Source organism: Gallinula chloropus, assembly GCF_964237585.1.
Source record: "Gallinula chloropus genome assembly, chromosome: 24".
In the NCBI taxonomy this organism is placed as follows: Eukaryota; Metazoa; Chordata; class Aves; order Gruiformes; family Rallidae; genus Gallinula; species Gallinula chloropus.
Window position 1 is genome coordinate 6464009 of NC_140109.1, and position 18421 is coordinate 6482429.

The 18421-nt window shown below is 52.8% G+C and overlaps 1 protein-coding gene across 3 annotated transcripts in view; it reads right to left on the bottom strand.

Moving 5' to 3' along the window:
- APLP2 (amyloid beta precursor like protein 2) overlaps nt 1-18421 on the bottom strand; it is a 53573-nt gene that overhangs the window by 24994 nt on the left and 10158 nt on the right. For all 3 annotated transcript variants that reach the window (XM_084275076.1, XM_084275075.1, XM_084275077.1), the window contains exons 2-3: nt 3289-3453; nt 1649-1778 (exon numbers count right to left, since the gene is read on the bottom strand). In XM_084275076.1, the coding sequence (XP_084131202.1) occupies nt 1649-1778; nt 3289-3453 (295 nt within the window). The remainder of the gene's footprint in view (nt 1-1648; nt 1779-3288; nt 3454-18421) is intronic.

Genomic DNA, 18421 nt, shown 5'->3' on the forward strand with positions numbered 1-18421 from the left:
TAATCAGCCAGATTCTCAAACCTCCATTTCTACATCTACAGAGACAAACATCTTCCTCCCAGGACACATGCACAGCAAATTTTGGGGTTTATGAAGGACTTCACGATTGCCTAGCAGAAAATACTGCTTCCAGCTCTGCAGGTCTGTTTGCATCCTCTTCCCTCTAACCACAGGCTCACCTGAGATACAGACACAAATCCCACCAGATGCTCCCAGCAACTGGACTCTCCAACATGGCACAAGACTTGTGCTGAGACCAACAGGATGAGGTTTAACAAGGCCAAGTGCAGAGTGCTGCACATGGGACAGAACAACCCCCAGCAGCTACAGGCTGGGGGCAGAGTGGCTGGAGAGCTGTCAGGCAGAGAAGGACCTGGGGGTGTTGGGTGACTGCGGCTGAACAGGAGCCAGCAGTGTGCGCGGGGGGCCAGGAAGGCCAAGGGCATCCTGGCTGGTGTCAGCCCCAGCGTGGCCAGCAGGCCCAGGGAGGGGATTGTGCCCCTGTGCTGGGCACTGGGGAGGCTGCAGCTGGAGTGCTGGGTGCAGTTCTGGGCTCCTCAGCATCAGAAGGACAGGGAGGTCCTGGAGCGTGTCCAGAGAAGGGCAACCAGGCTGGGGAAGGGGCTGGAGGGCAAATCCTCTGAGGAGCGGCTGAGGGAGCTGGGGGTGTTGAGCCTGGAGAAGAGGAGGCTGAGGGGAGCCCTTCTCCCCACCTCCCCTGCCCTGCCAGGAGGGTGCAGAGAGGTGGGCGCTGGTCTCTTCAGCCAGGGGCCAGGAGCTGGGACAAGGGGCAATGGGCTCAAGCTGCGCCAGGGCAGGGTCAGAGCAGCTGTGAGGAGAGAATTCTTCCCTGGCAGAGTTGTCAGGGCCTGGCCCAGGCTGCCCAGGGAGGGGGCTGAGTCCCTGCCCCTGGGTGTGTTTAACAGAGGGGAGATGAGGTGCTCAGGGAGCTGGTTTAGCACAGGACAGGAATGGTTGGACTCCATGAGCTTAAAGGGCTTTTCCAGCCTGGTGATGCTGTGAACACACACAGCACCAGGCACAACTCAGGGGGCAAAACAAGCTAAACAAGATCCCTGATACAAGTGGGTGGAGAGATTTTGGAAAGCACCATGAGATCCATCAGGGTTTATCTCAGAGTTCAAAGCAGGGACATGGGATACAGCTGCAAGAAGCAGGGCTGCTTTGAAACAGCAAAGTTTAAATATAGTCACTGAAATAGAAGAGAGGTTTCTTGCCAAGACCAAGGCAGGAAGCCTGAACACACAGAACCTTTAAATCTCCAAGGCAACAAAATATGAAAGCTTCACCAAATGAGGATCAGAGTATTAAATCCCAGTGTCTTCGTGATGCTCAAAGACAACAGCCTTCAGGTTTTTATGGCAGTTGCAAGAGAGAACAGGGATTTATTTTTCATGCCAGGCACCATTATTCCACCACAGCTGCTCTCAAGCTGGTGGAGAAAGGCAGAGTTCCATCTTGTGGAAATAAAAATGCCCAAGCAGAAGCTGGACGTGGAAATGGCAACCTGATAGGAGAGAAACCTCATAGCTGACATTGTTCTCTGTGTGGAGGCATTTCTTTGTGCCTCCCCCAAGAACAGGGGGACATCACATCACATCATGAGCACCTCCCAAACCACACTCACCCAGGCACTTGTAGGGCACGACAATGTGAGCGTGGTCCTTGCACTGCTTCTTCCCTTTCTTGCACCAACTGTTGATGCTGACAGGTTGATTGGCTTCCACCACGTTTGTGATCTGAAGGTCTGGATACATCTGTTCAACAAGACACACAAGGATAGGTTTGTCTCTGGAAAGGACAAAGCAGCTCCTACCCAGAGGCAGTGAGGCTGATTGGCCACACAAAGCCAAGTTCAAAGCTGCCCATGGACTCATGTTCTCCTCTGGATCAAGCTCACAACAGCTGAAGGCATAAAAAAAGCTCCCATCTGTTTGGTCACACAGGGCATTTTGTCACCACTCTGTGGCAGGAGAAAGCCAGGTCAGGGCCTAGAGCCTTGCCCAGCACTAGGCTGGGGTGTTTGGCTCTGCATGGTAGCAGAGGAGCAGAATTTATCCTCCCTGTGCTGGCTGGTGCTGTGCTGGAAGAGAGCAATCTCCACCAAACAGGGTTTGGTGACATCTTCAGACTCTCCCATCACTTGCCAAGCCAAGATACACTTACCTCCTCAGGTTACCTTGTGCCTGCTCTATTTGTGATGCATTAATACCATCCCTAGGTCCTGGTTGAGTTCTCAAGTTCAGATGCCAACTTATATTTAGGCTTCAGCGACACGAACCAAACGCAGCCACAGTTCTATCAGCTCTGTAAATCAGTTTTAGATGTTTTCCAGTCCACACATGGTCTGCTTGTAGCACTTGGCCATTTAAAAAAAAAGCAGAACACTATTCCCTGTGGTATTTTATGTGCCTGTCAGCTCAGCAGAGCAATTAAAGGCACTTATGAAGGCCAATATGCAGCAGTCTATCTGGAGCACACCAAAAGGAGACTGCATTTTTGACAAGGAAGCACAAGGAGCCAAAAAAACACCATCAACATGTTGATGAAAGTATTTTTCTCCTGGTCTGGCTGCTCTGGATGTGTCCCCAAGAACAAGGCAGCCACCCTGTAATTATAGTCAGTGTCAGGCTCCATTCTGCATGGATGGAGCAGGTGCTGGTTGACCAGCTCAGATGTGGAAAGTGTGGAGAAACCCCTGGTACCTCTCTGACTCCCAGACAAAAGACCTTTTGGGGTAGTGGAAGCTGATCTACATCAGAATCACAGAATCATAGGGATCAGAAGGGACCTCCAGAGCTCATGGGGTCCAACCCCCTGCCAAAGCAGGGTCCCTAGGACAGGGCACACAGGGCGGTGTCCAGACAAGGCTGGAATCTCTCCAGAGAAGGAGACTCCACACCCCCTGGGCAGCCTGTCCCAGGGCTCCCTCACCCTCACTGGGAAGAAGTTCTTCCAACTTGAGGCCATCACCCCTTGTCCTGTCCCCACAGCCCAGTGAGGTCTCTCAGTGGATTTAGGTAGCTCCTAAATCCCACTTGCAGCATCCTCCCTGTCCTTCCTGGGCAGTAACACAGCCCAACAGTCCAGGGAACTCAGCTAATCAAACCAAATTAGTCTCCTACAGGGTTAATTTGGAAATTTGGTTCAGCTTAGGATGGGAATGGTTGGACTTGATGATCTTCAAAGGTCTCTTCCAACCTGGTGATTCTGTGAAATTGGGATCTGAATCCTTCACAGCAGTGAAGGTCACACAGAAAAACTCACCTCCTGGCAGTACTGGAGAATCTCTTCCTTTCTTCCTAAGCAGCTCTTGGTGCCTGGTTCCCACTTCCCAGTCTGGATGTTCACATGCATGTTCAGCTTCCCACAGAACATGGCGATTTGAGGCTCGGCCACGGCAAACCCTGTCCCAGCATTTGCTGCCAGCGCCTGCAAAGACAAACAAAGCAATCAACATACTTTTTGGGTTTATCTGATCCAAAGCAGAACAACTCAAAGAACCAGAAACCCCTCTGGCATCTTCTCAGAGAATTCCTGCTTAATCCTGGGATCAGCAGAACCTCACAAACCTCTTTTGTAACCGTTCTCCTTCAAGCTGGTGAGGTTTCACCAGCGAGGTGGTCACCACCTGCTATCTGAAGACAAATAACTAATCCTGGTGGCTTCTTCCTCTACCTGGGACTGTTGGAGAGGGGTCAGAGGAGCCACGGAGGGGATCAGAGGGCTGGAGCAGCTCCCCTGCAGAGAGAGGCTGAGGGAGCTGGGCTGGCTCAGCCTGGAGAAGAGAAGGCTGTGGGGAGACCTCATTGCAGCCTCCCAGTCCCTGAAGGGAGCAGAGGAACAGGAGGGGAATCAGCTTGTTCAAGGGCAGAGACTGGCAGGACAAGGGGGCTGGAGTGAAGCTGGAGGAGGGAAGGGTGAGAGGAGAGATTAGGGGGAAGTTCTTTGCAGAGAGAGTGGTGAGGGGCTGGAAGGGGCTGCCCAGAGAGGGGGTGGGTGCCCCATCCCTGGGGGTGTTCAAGGCCAGGTTGGAGGGGGCCCTGGGCAACCTTGTGTAGCTCCAGGCCTGGAGGTTGGTGTCCCTGCCTGTGGCAGGGGAGTTGGAGCTCTGTGACCCTTGGTGTCCCTTCCAACCCAGACCATCCTCTGATTCATTCCCTATCACCAGCATGTCCCCATGGGCTTATATCACTACATGTATCCTTAAAGCAGATAAAGCAGCACAAGATTTCAGCTGGATGGTCATCAGCTCTGAGGGGCTGGATAACAGGAAAACATTAACTCCATTATAATTAGCTCCTTTCTCCCCCTCCCCATTTCCAAGCAGAATCACTGCTTGGAGATAAGCTGTTTCAACACTCAGAGGAGCCGAGGGTTGTTCAGCACTGAACACAGGGGCTAGTGCTGGGGGCTAAGACCAACCTGAGACACAAGAGGATAAATTCACATTGTAGCTTCAGGAAGATTCCCCCCTGAGCTTTAATAACTCTTCAGCCACACATCACTTAAGAGAAACAAACAGTCTTACACCAGCAGTTTCTATTTACTCCAACCCTTTCTCCCAAGGAGAGCAAGTTTTGGCACAGATCAGAAAGTAACAGAACATTGACCTATATATGAGCTACCAGCATCCATGTCCCAGTAATAAAAACACTTCCAAGGTCGTATATACTTTCAAGTTTAGAGCAGGGATGTTTGTGGTACTCTCTGTCCTAACAGAGAGGAGACAGTTACACACTGTGGGGCAGAAGGACACACAGGTGCTTCCAGCAAGCATCCACTGACACCCCCTCAGCCAAACCCAGGCTCCTGCATTGCCTTCCTCCCCACTGTCCTGATTCAGAAGATCCCCCATCACTCTATAAACATGCAGCCACCTGAACTTGGTAGGAGGGTTGTTTTTAATCTCTCTCCAAGCAACCACCACTGTGGCCCCCAGTGCTGCTGGGAAGCCAGAATGAGACCTGACAGGTTAAAGGAACCAACTGCAACACAGCTCTGGTTTATGACAAGGCTACAAGTTTAACTCCAAGAGGCAAGCTCCATGCCAGAAAGAACAAGAAGAGACCCAAGATCACAGAGTCACAGAGCTGTAGGGGTGGGAAGGGACCCCCAGAGCTCATGGGGTCCAGCCCCCTGCCAAAGCAGGGTCCCTAGGACAGGGCACACAGGGCGGTGTCCAGATGGGGCTGGAATCTCTCCAGAGAAGGAGACTCCACACCCCCTGGGCAGCCTGTCCCAGGGCTCCCTCACCCTCACTGGGAAGAAGTTCTTCCCCACATTGGTGGGGAACTCCCTGTGCTCCAACTTGAGGCCATCGCCCCTTGTCCTGTCCCCACAGACACTGAGCAGAGGCTGCCCATGTCCCCCTGTGTCCCACCCTTCAGATCTTTATACCCATTGCTCAGATCCCCTCTCAGGCTGCTTCTCTCCAGGCTGAACAGCCCCAGTTCTTTCAGTCTATCCTCACAGGGCAGATCAAGTATGCAGCAAGTACAAGCCCCAGGAAGAAGAATCCAGGACATCAAAGGAGAATAAAGCCTACGTGTCAGGATGGGTTTGGAGATCATTAGCACCACCCATGCTGGAAACCTTGGGTTCTTCAAAGCAAACTTCACAAGTACGCAGCAAAACAAGGTAAAGTGCCTGAGCAGGAGGTGCAGAAACACCCATGGGTAATCCAGCCACAGCAGCTCCTGTTCAAACACATACCGACCTCCTGCAACCCTGGCCAGCCCCTATTTACATACTGATGTGAGCTCCGGGTTAGTTTTGCTCTGTCTCTCTCTCTCTTTCTCTGGCCTGACACCTCCATACTGTGGCAAAGGTATCATTCCTCCTCCTCCTCCTCCTCCTCCATGGATTGCTCAAATAGTTTGCATATCAGTTGAGTGCTGTTGCCCTAGCTACCAGAACAGGCTAAGCCCCAATTCACAGCTCAACAAACGACACTAATTACTTGCCTGATTTCATCACTTTTAATCAAAAGGGGGGAAAAAAAATAATAATAAAGAAAAAACTGTTCTTCAGTTGCAAAGTTAATGAACTTTGAGATACACCAGCTGAATCTTTAACCCCGTGACCTGAAAGAGAAGGTTTTTGAGTAATGGGCTTCAATTTTTCCCCCACTGACAATCCACTCCAGCTGCCAAACACATCACTCACTTCATTTAGTGTTGTCATCTCTGCCATGAGAGACCAGGGCCCTGAGAATTGCACAGCATCACCAGGCTGGAAAAGCCCTTTAAGCTCATCGAGTCCAACCGTTCCTGTCCTGTGCTAAAGCAGCTCCCTGAGCACCTCATCTCCCCTCTGTTAAACACACCCAGGGGCAGGGACTCAGCCCCCTCCCTGGGCAGCCTGGGCCAGGCCCTGACAACTCTGCCAGGGAAGAATTCTCTCCTCACAGCTGCTCTGACCCTGCCCTGGCGCAGCTTGAGCCCATTGCCCCTTGTCCCAGCTCCTGGCCCCTGGCTGGAGAGACCAGCGCCCACCTCTCTGCACCCTCCTGGCAGGGCAGGGGAGGTGGGGAGAAGGGCTCCCCTCAGCCTCCTCTTCTCCAGGCTCAACACCCCCAGCTCCCTCAGCCGCTCCTCAGAGGATTTGCCCTCCAGCCCCTTCCCCAGCCTGGTTGCCCTTCTCTGGACACGCTCCAGGACCTCCATGTCCTTCTGATGCTGAGGAGCCCAGAACTGGACCCAGCACTCCAGCTGCAGCCTCCCCAGTGCCCAGCACAGGGGCACAATCCCCTCCCTGGGCCTGCTGGCCACGCTGGGGCTGACACAAGCCAGGATGCCCTTGGCCTTCCTGGCCCCCCGGGCACACTGCTGGCTCGTGTTCAGCCACAGTCACCCAACACCCCCAGGTCCTTCTCTGCCTGACAGCTCTCCAGCCAGTCTCCCCCAAGCCTGTAGCTGCTGGGGGTTGTTCTGTCCCATGTGCAGCACTCTGCCCTTGGCCTGGTTAAACCTCATCCTGTTGGTCTCAGCCCATGGATCCAGCCTGTTCAGATCCCTCAGAAGAGCCTCCCTACCCTCAGGCAGATCATCCTAACAGCAGAAGCCAAACCTCCAACACTGTTACTGAAGTCACCTAACAAGAGGTTTTGGGACAAAGTTGCTGTTGCCCCCCACAATTGCCTCTGGGGTACCAAACATGGAAGTGTATTGCTCAGCCTGATGATGCCAGCCTCCAGTCAAGCATCATTTTGGAAAAGGGAACAACACATAAGCCAGCACAAAGCTTGGGATAAAGCCCTATCCTTCATTAAGCTCTTCAGTACACTTCAGAGAATTCCCCTGCTCCACATAGCAGAGGGATGACCAAACTGAGAGCATGGTTTTCTCTGGGAATTTCCCAGCCATAAATGGAAACAGCCAGCTCTTCTAGTGCTGGGGAGCATCTATTCCATCTCTCAAATAAGCAGGCTGGCAGCTCAGGGGGGGCAACCTACACATAACAGAAGGGAAGTCATCCAGTTGGGTACATCCTTGGTGAACATCAGTTTAGGAGCTACTATCCCATGAATGATATCTTTAACATAAGAGCAAGAAGAATATTCTTTGGGAAGAGACTGTTACATAAACTATGAGTTTCCTCGCTGGCAATCAGTTTTATGAGATGTTTCATGATAAATTCTGCTCTGCTTTTGGGTCTAATTGGATGATCCAGATTGCTTTCCAAGACCAAGGTAGCATTTGATTCCATAAACACGTAAATCTCTGGCCAGTTAATGTCAGTTAAATTCCTCACCCTGTCACACAGTGCCTGATTTATGGTCCTGAAACACTGGAATTTGAACCCCTAAATCTTCTCCTTCTCTGATGGAAGCATCTCTGCCCAAGTATCCAGCCTTTTATTTACTACTGGCCTCTTCAGCTTGTGACAGAGGGCTTGATGGGTGAGCTGTACCCATCCAGATGCCTGGGCTCCATGCCCTGATCATAGAATCAGAGAATGGCATGGGTTGGAAGGGACCCCAAGGATCACAGAGCTCCAACCCCCCTGCCACAGGCAGGGACACCAACCTCCAGGCCTGGAGCTACACAAGGTTGCCCAGGGCCCCAGCCAACCTGGCCTTGAACACCCCCAGGGATGGGGCACCCACCCCCTCTCTGGGCAGCCCCTTCCAGCCCCTCACCACTCTCTCTGCAAAGAACTTCCCCCTCATCTCTCCTCTCACCCTTCCCTCCTCCAGCTTCACTCCATCCCCCTTTGTCCTGCCATTGTCTACTCTTTAACAAGCTGATTCCCCTCCTGTTTGTATGTGTGATAAAGCACCCTGCCTTTTCTTCCTGCAAGTATCCACCATCTCAAAGGAGGGATGGCAAGGCTAGAGAGATTATGGGCACAGCACACCACACTGCTGTGCTTTAGGAAGGATTTTTTCCTGAACTCAACTCATTTCTGCTCTCTACTATTCCTCTACTTCAATGCTGGGTACAACAACCTGTAGCAATTCCTATCTGGGCCCTGGGCAACCTTGTGTAGCTCCAGGCCTGGAGGTTGGTGGCCCTGCCTGTGGCAGGGGGGTTGGAGCTCTGTGACCCTTGGGGTCCCTTCCAACCCAGATCATCATCCTGTGATTCTATGGTTATTAAATCAGAATGCAGATGAAGCATAACCTGAGGGACTTCAGAACATGATGTTCAGCACAGTCCCTACGCAGTTTAACTACACTTCATGAAAGGAGGGAGGGGAAAAGAAACTAAAAAAAAACCCCAAACCCCAACCCCCTACATTGCCTATTTTTTTTTTTTCCTAAAAATACATTTTCTGGCCTGTCCAGAGAAGAGAACAGGTTCCAGCACCTCAACTCTGCTCCACATCTGTAGCTATCACGTGGGAACAGTCAGCTGCTCTGAAGTCCAGCTGCACGCCCCACATTACTGCTGTCTACACAGCTGAAGCTCCTGGGCACCTCTCCTTCCTTAAGGAGAGGCCAGCCCTTGGCAGAAGGCAGATTAAACAAAGAAACAAGAAAAAAAAGTCATCAGGAAGAGATGCTGCCATCACAAACTCTAACACAGAGATCCAATGGGAAGCATTAGGCTGGAGCTTTCAGGAGAACAGCTGGGTGGGGATTGTAGAGCTGAGCCTTGCCAGGTCTCACCACCCCACACAGCCCTTGCACCCCGTGTCCATCACAGTCAATCTCACCTGAGAATTCACAGTCACAACAAGCCAGAGCTCAGGAAACCAAGGCTACACTTCAAGAGAGAGGGAAGTCAGCCCAGGGACTCAGTGTGCAAGAACCTCTGAACAGAATAACTTCGAATTCACCTCAGTTTGGGATTTTATAACTTGTAATCACAAGCAAGAGCTTCCAATCCCCCATCCAAACAGTGCTTCAGGCTTTGTTTCCTCAGCTTCCCTTCCTGCCTTTATTCAGCAGTGAGGTGGCCTGAGCCCAGGAAGGCTAATGAATGCCTGACACAGCAGGCAGTAAATCTACAGACCAGCAGCTCATCCCAGCTTTATTGCTTTATTTTTTTAATTTTTTTTTTTTAAATTGCTGATAATTACAATAATGCAGGTGGGCAGGGGGCCAAGGCAGGAAGAATTATTGTCCTCAGGCAGATCTGGTGTGAGCTGATAATACCAGCCCCGTGTTTGCTTTTGAATTTCCATGGCAGAAATCTCAGTGAAGCAGCTTTTGGCTTGAGTTGGGCTTGTTGGAACAGGCAGAGTTCTCATCCTGCTCGTCCTTCAGTGACTTCTTGCCATAGAGGATCCTGCACCGGCAGAGAAGCAGCGTGGGAGCTCTGGGGCTCTCCCTGGGGTGGGGTTTGGAGTTAAATCCCTGCTGTTCACAGCTAACCTGCTGCCTCAAGCACTAGGAAGTTCAAGAGACAAGCTATGGGCTTTCCTGTGTGCCAACAGGCAACGTCAGAGTTACAAAGAGCAAAACAGCACTGGAGCCTGAATCACAGAAGCACGAGGTTGGAAGAGACCTTTAAGATCAGAGAATCAGAGGATGGTCTGGGTTGGAAGGGATCCCAAGCATCACAGAGCTCCAACCCCCTGCCACAGGCAGGGACACCAACCTCCAGGCCTGGAGCTACACAAGGTTGCCCAGGGCCCCAGCCAACCTGGCCTTGAACACCCCCAGGGATGGGGCACCCACCCCCTCTCTGGGCAGCCCCTTCCAGCCCCTCACCACTCTCTCTGCAAAGAACTTCCCCCTAATCTCTCCTCTCACCCTTCCCTCCTCCAGCTTCACTCCAGCCCCCTTGTCCTGCCAGTCTCTGCCCTTGAACAAGCTGATTCCCCTCCTGTTCCTCTGCTCCCTTCAGGGACTGGGAGGCTGCAATGAGGTCCCCCCACAGCCTTCTCTTCTCCAGGCTGAGCCAGCCCAGCTCCCTCAGCCTCTCTCCGTAGGGGAGCTGCTCCAGCCCTCTGATCCCCTCCGGGGCTCCTCTGACCCCTCTCCACCAGTCCCACATCTTTCTTGTCCTGGGGCCCCAGCTCTGGACACAGGACTCCAGCTGGGGCCTCCCCAGGGCAGAGCAGAGAGGGACAATCCCCTCCCTGTCCCTGCTGCCACCCCTCTGCTGATGGAGCCCAGGATGCCACTGACCTTCAGAGCTGCAAGATCGATTCCAACCATTCCCATCCTATGCTAAACCCTAAACCCTCCCCTACTGCTCTGCCCTCGAAGAAAATGGGAGCGTCTGGTACCTCTGACTCAGGGACAGCCTTTTTTTTTTGCCCCTGTAATTTGCTCTAAGGAGATAGGAAATTGTTTTCCCTCTCCTCCTCTAGTTTATCACGTTCCATAAACCAAGCCTACGTGAGTCACTGCTCTGATAATCTCCCTGTCAGACATTCACACTCACAAGCTGCTCCAGGCTGATAGGGAAAGCAGGGCTGCAGGCAGTGCTGGTGTGTAGTTAAGTCTTGGGAAGCAGGGATCAAATTCAGTAAAAACCACTATCCAAGTCCAGCCTTGGCTTCCTGAAGTTGTTTGTGCAAGATGGTGGTTGCCTCTGGCATCCTCTTTTCTACTGCTGGAGAGACAGAGTCCAGCAGGACCCAGCTGGAACATTCCCTGAGTGTTACCTTAGCCAGAGCAGAGTCCTTTACACCAGATGAAGTGACAGACCTCCAGCTCCCACAGCTCCCACATAACAGCCACCACTGGAAGAGCCTACCACAAAAGCCACCCAGAGAATCCAAGGCTGAGAGAAGAGGTCTGCAGTGCTCTGGTGCCACTAGTAAGCCTTACAGGGAGGTCCAGAGCAGCAGGGCTGCCTTCCCCCCCTCACAGGGACATGGGGACTGGGTTTCACATCCCATGGCTGTGGCTGTGCTCTGGGCAGCTTCCTTCCCCTTCTCAGCAGAGCACAGTGACAGGGCCCTTCTCCACAGAGCCATTCTGCATCCCAGCACATGGACACCAGACCCAGCCACAGCTGGGCTAAACTACAGCCTCAAGTCAAGTGACTGGGCTAAGGTCTCTGTCAGGGGGCTCAGCTGGGTTTAACCCTCAACCCCTCACCGCTCCAATCCATGTTGTCATTCTGCCTCATGTGCAAAGCTAATTAATGCTCCCCCATGTAATTATTTGGGCACCTGATCCATGGAGACTCAAGACACCTTGTTAGCCAGCCAGCAAATGGAAACATCAGCATGAGTTAACCTGTCCTCATATGCTAAATCATCCACTGAAACCCTGATGAAGGGATTGTGAGTGTTCCCTCAGTAAATCTGGAGATAATACCAAGCTGGGAGGAAGTGTTGATCTGCTTGAGGGTAGGGAGGCTCTTCTGAGGGATCTGAACAGGTTGGATCCATGGGCTGAGACCAACGGGATAAGGTTTAACAAGGCCAAGTGCAGAGTGCTGCACATGGGACAGAACAACCCCCAGCAGCTACAGGCTGGGGGGAGCCCTTCTCCCCACCTCCCCTGCCCTGCCAGGAGGGTGCAGAGAGGTGGGCGCTGGTCTCTGCAGCCAGGGGCCAGGAGCTGGGACAAGGGGCAATGGGCTCAAGCTGCGCCAGGGCAGGGTCAGAGCAGCTGTGAGGAGAGAATTCTTCCCTGGCAGAGTTGTCAGGGCCTGGCCCAGGCTGCCCAGGGAGGGGGCTGAGTCCCTGCCCCTGGGTGTGTTTAACAGAGGGGAGATGAGGTGCTCAGGGAGCCGCTTTAGCACAGGACAGGAATGGTTGGACTCAATGATCTTAAAGGGCTTTTCCAACCTGGATGCTGGGATTCTGAAGACAATGTCCACAGGATAATTTCACCTCCCTGGACAATCAGGAGCTACATAACACAACCTAAGCAACGTGTCTATGATATCATGGCATTTCACTCCTCTTCAGAAAAACCTCTACCTCTCCCTCCAGGTCTGACATTGGTTATAGAGCTGTTGGGATGCACCACCACTGGTCCTGGGGAAAGGTTGCACTGCTGCCAGCACACACACGGGTCAGTCCAGAGCTGTGCTAGTCTGCAAGTACCATCCCCACGTGCTTCAATAATGAGTCCTTTCCATCTCAAGGCACTCCAGCTACACCTGAGTTCACAAATATAAATGTCCACAGTTACCAGGCTACAGGCATCCCATAATACCCAGAAACGTAGATTTATGAAATCTTTCATCACCTCAAAACAATTTGTTCCAAGCAGAAATAACGTCTGAATTAAAACCCATCCGGGAGTCACACACACATGGACATCTCACCCCTGACTCCTGAGGGGACAGGAGTGACACGGGTAATTCATTAACACTGATGACACAGAGCTGGGAGGAGTGGCTGACACACAGGACACAGACCTGGCCAGGCTGGAGAGCTGGGCAGGGAGAGACCAGGTGGGGTTTAACAGAAGCAAGTGGAGAGTCTGGCACCTGGGAAGGAATAACTGCTGGAATCAGGACAGGCTGGGGGGGAGCTGCTGGAGAGGAGCTCTGTGGAGAAGGACCTGGGGGTGCTGGTGGGTGACAGGGTGGCCATGAGCCAGCAGTGTGCCCCGGGGCCAAGAAGGACAATGGGATCCTGGGGGCAGCAAGAGGAGTGTGGGCAGCAGGTCACAGGAGGGGATCCTCCCCCTCTGCTCTGCCCTGGTCAGGCCCCACCTGGAGCATTGTGTCCAGTTCTGGGCTCCCTGGGATAAACCAGCCAGGGATCTCCTGGAGAGAGTCCAGAGGAGGCTACGAAGGGGATGAAGGGCCTGGGGCATCTCCCCTGTGAGGAAAGGCTGAGTAAGCTGGGGCTGCTCAGTCTTGAGAAGAGAAGACTAAGAGGGGGATCTTATAAAGATCTGAAAGGTGGGACACAGGGGGACATGGGCCGCCCCTTCTCAGTGTCTGTGGAGACAGGACAAGGGGCAATGGCTGCAAATTAGGGCACAGGGAGTTCTGCACCAACATGCAGAAGAACTTTCAGGTCCCTTCCAACCCCTACGACTCTGTGATTCACACCAGGCAGGCAAAGCCCCAACCTTTACCAGCTCTTTGAAGTGGTTCAGCATCCCAAGAAGGAACAAAAAAAAACCCCAAACCACTATGAAACACACCCTAAAACCAGCCTATTTCTTTTAGAGGTGGCATGAAGCTCCCAGAGAGCGTCAGCAAACCCCCTGCAGTGCTGAGCCCAGTGCAGGAACCTTGTGGTTCCTCAGCCTCACCACCCATCTGACCGCTCCAGATAACAAAGGGCCGCACGCATGGCGATAGGGAGCAGGAACACAGTCTGTAAGGCAGTTTGGCTTCCAGCCCTCATGAGCTCATGTTCCCCTCCCTTTAGAGATGCTGTTCAGCTGGGTGATTTGTGGGCATGGGCTGCAAGTGTTTGGGAACGTGATCAAACACTCATCAGGAATGATTACAGCCCATAATTAGGCTGCACACCGGCTTCCCTATGATGAAATGATTCAATGGGCATCACTAACTCTGCTCGAGCTCTGTGGGCCATGCTGATCATTTAGAAACACAGAATGGGCTGGAAGAGACCCCAGGGATCACACAGTTCCAACCCCCCTGCCACAGGCAGGGCCACCAACCTCCAGCCCTGGAGCTACACAAGGTTGCCCAGGGCTTCCCATCCCTAAAGTCACAGTTTGATAGGGGTGGGGGAAAGCACAAAACCCAAGAAATGAATCAGTAATTATTCCTTCCAAACAGTCCAAATGACATTTCCAACCTGGAATCAGAGAATCACAGGGGTTGGGAGGGACCTCCAGAGCTCTTGGGTCCAGCCCCCTGCCAAAGCAGGGTCCCTAGGACAGGGCACACAGGGCGGTGTCCAGACAGGGCTGGAATCTCTCCAGAGAAGGAGACTCCACACCCCCTGGGCAGCCTGTCCCAGGGCTCCCTCACCCTCACTGGGGAAAAGTTCTTCCCCACATTGGTGTGGAACTCCCTGTGCTCCAGGAAGCACCCCAAAAGGTCTGAGCAGGGTCCCAGAGAGCAAAAGACCTCAGGAAAGACTTAGTGGAATGCAATTTTTTCACTCTTTCAAAGCAACCCTGACTAATTTAGTAGCATTTTATTGCAAAAGCATTCATTTATCAGCCAGGTTTTCACAGTCACAGCACCATACCAGAGCTGGGCTAGCATGCCCAACTCTAATGGATATATTAAACACTTGCTTTAAGGGAAGCAACAGATCTCTACTTAGAATAACTGCTTAATGCTATTAGAAAATTAAGTGGTAATTTATAGCACAGACCCAAGCTGGCTGGGCTGAGATCCCCTTCATTGATTTTGCCCAACCAGAGAAGTAAAACTAGTTCAACAGAAGCTGGCCTGGAGCTTGAAATATTTCCCATTTAACCTGTTCTCTGCATCACACAACCACATCTGATTTCACACGCTGAACTGTCCAGGTCCTTGGGCTGCGTCACATCCCAGGGCAGAGAGAGTGGTGAGGGGCTGGAAGGGGCTGCCCAGAGAGGGGGTGGGTGCCCCATCCCTGGGGGTGTTCAGGACCAGGTTGGATGGGGCCCTGGGCAACCTTGTGTAGCTCCAGGCCTGGAGGTTGGTGTCCCTGCCTGTGGCAGGGGGGTTGGAGCTCTGTGACCCTTGGGGTCCCTTCCCAACAGGTTGCACAGGTCCAGGCAGGGCTGGAAGATCTCCAGAGAAGGAGACTCCACACCTCCCTGAGCTCCAACTTGAGCCCATCACCCCTTGTCCTGTCCCCACAGACACTGAGCAGAGGCTGCCCATGGCCCCCTGTGTCCCACCCTTCAGATCTTTAGACCCATTGATCAGATCCCCTCTCAGGCTGCTTCTCTCCAGGCTGAACAGCCCCAGCTCACTCAGCCTTTCCTCACAGGGGAGATGCTCCAGGCCCTTCATCCCCTTTGTAGCCTCCTCTGGACTCTCTCCAGGAGATCCCTGGCTGGTTTATCCCAGGGAGCCCAGAACTGGACACAATGCTCCAGGTGGGGCCTGGCCAGGGCAGAGCAGAGGGGGAGGATCCTCTCCTTTCACAGAGAAGCATTTTTTTGCCTGCTCAGATGCTGTTATTCAATGCAATACCCACAGAAGCAAGAGAGAGAGAAAGAGAGAGAGATGGTGAGCCATCACAAGCAAGTTTGGCTTTCCTTGACTCTACAAGCAGATACAGACAGCAGTGGAAACGCTTGACTTGCCCTGTAAACCCCATCACCAGGCCTGGGCCCGAGGAGAGATTGATCTGTGCATTGATGCTCTGTGCCACTCTCCATTTTCCTACCCACGGGCTGAGCAGTTCCAACAGCACTCACTGAAAGTCAAAGGAGGGAGAGTTCTAACCCTGGGGAGCAGTGGGTTTGTTTTTCACTGCTTGACTGGCCCAATAAGGTGTTTTTTTAACCCAGAAACACAGCTCTGGAGTCATCCTGGTTGTAAATATTAAGCAGGCAAATCACTGCTGTGTGTCAGCACTAAGGAAGATACTCAGATGCCTCCAATCATTAACAGAACTTGAAAAAGCCACTTTTGAAACCACAGCTTGATGATGCAATAACAGGAGGCAGATAGAAACAGATCTCAGTCTCACAGCCACGTTTTGGACATCTTCATAGAACAAAAAACCAACCCCAAAACCTCCCAAACCAGAACACTGAGCCCAAAGGAGCTCTTTACCAACCATCTTAGTTATACCTGAGGAATACTGCACTCAGTAACACCAGTTCTGGGAGGAAAACAGGTTTAGTAACAGGCACAAAACAAACTCCTGTGTGTCAGGGCTGCCTGGCAGTTCTAAAGCCTGGACAGCAAAGAAAATGGTCTGACTATCCAGTGGCATGATGCTGTTGGGGGGTGTATTTTTGGCATTACACCTGTCAAGAAAAGGGATGTACATACCAGCCCAGAGAGGCAGGAACAAGCAGCACAATAATAAGCAGAGTCCATTGCTTTGGGGCCTCTCCACGTGCCCAAAGTTAGTTCTCACAGGTTGGAAAAGACCTTTAAGATCACTGAGTCCAACCATTCCCATCCTAAGCTGAACCAGCTCCCTGAGCACCTCATCTCCCCTCTGTTAAACACACCCAGGGGCAGGGACTCAGCCCCCTCCCTGGGCAGCATCTTCTTAAAATATATAGATGAGTAACTGTGTAAGGAGCAATGTGTCTCAAAGTCAGCACGGGGGGAACAGCTGCTCAAAGTTTAGCTACAAACAGCCCATCTCAGACTCTTTACCTTTGCTGCCAGCTGGAGCTAAATGCCTCCTCTGCCCTCAGTTATATGATCAAAATAAATTTAAACATTAGAGGCTACTAAATAAAACACCAGAATGGTAGGAGTAAAGCCCTCAGCCACTCACATCATGGGGAGGAGGAACAACAGAGCTTTTTGTAACAATCTTCCTGAGATGGTGAGAGGGGGAAAAAAAATCAGACTGAACCCAAGGACAATGAGACAAAGGAACCATCCCTGCTGCTGCCCTGTCCTCTTACACAGCAGCACTCCTCACTTCTCTTCCACACTAGAGGTGAACCTTGCAGCCCAAAGTTTAGTGGGTATCTTCATCACCCTCCCTCTGGAGGAGCCCCTTGAGCTGTTTGCACAGGCACAACTAAGAGGTACAACACCAGCCAGTGCTCTCAAAATACATCTGCCCTGGTGCAGCTTGAGGCCATTTCCCCTTGTCCCCTTGCTCCCTCCCTGGGCAGCCTGGGCCAGGTCCTGACAACTCTGCCAGGGAAGAATTCTCTCCTCACAGCTGCTCTGACCCTGCCCTGGCGCAGCTTGAGCCCATTGCCCCTTGTCCCATCTCCTGGCCCTCGGCTGAAGAGACCATCACCCACCTCTCTACAGCCCCAAAGGGCGCTCAAGGCACTCAAGCCTCAGGGCACTAGAGATTCAAACACAGGCAGCAGAGAGAAGCTCTTGGGATTCAGCTTTAAGTTCTTAGTTCCAAACTCAAATGCACCTTGTGCAGGCAGTGCAGAGAGCAAAGAGGCTGCTCACAACACCCTGAAGAGCTTCAGGAGGAGGAGAGGGACCCCAGCCCCTCAGCCAGCCGCAGCCGCTGCAGGGAGCCAGCAGCCCAACATGACACTGCGTCAGGGCTGGGCTCTGGCAGGCCATCCATCTCCCCCCTTTGTTACTGGGAAATTGCTTCCCAGAAAGTGGCTGTTGCCCTCAGCAGAAGATCCCCAAACTGCCTGGCTTTGTTGCAGAGCAAGTGTTGATGCAATTTGAACAAGGCAGCATTTATCAGGAGCGACGGGGGCAGGAACACTTCCCCCCCCCCCCTGGTTTTTAAAGCCTCCAGAGAGCCTTTTCCTGCTGTGACACAGTGATCTGTCCCAAGCTCAAGCTTTGTGCATCCCCAGGACCCAAACTTTATCCCTTGAGTCCCACTGAGGACTCACTTGGCCTCTTCAGGGGGTCTGGCTCTTGCCCAGGTAAGCCCCTGGCACCGTGTACTCTGACACACCAATACAGCACAAACACAAAGTCCCAGCTTTCTGCCCAGCTACCAGGTAAAGAAACCAACCCACTCCACAGCTATATCCACCACTTGGTGTTTCCAGAGCTGAAGCTAAGATGCTCTGCTTAAAGCCTCTGGAAATGGAAGCAGATACGTGAAACCCTGCACCTCAAACCACTTAGGAACATTTAACCACTCCTCAGAGGATTTGCCCTCCAGCCCCTTCCCCAGCCTGGTTGCCCTTCTCTGGACACGCTCCAGGACCTCCCTGTCCTTCTGATGCTGAGGAGCCCAGAACTGGACCCAGCACTCCAGCTGCAGCCTCCCCAGTGCCCAGCACAGGGGCACAATCCCCTCCCTGGGCCTGCTGGCCACGCTGGGGCTGACACAAGCCAGGATGCCCTTGGCCTCCCTGGCCCCCCGGGCACACTGCTGGCTCGTGTTCAGTCACAGTTACCCAACACCCCCAGGTCCTTCTCTGCCTGACAGCTCTCCAGCCAGTCTCCCCCCAGCCTGTAGCTGCTGGGGGTTG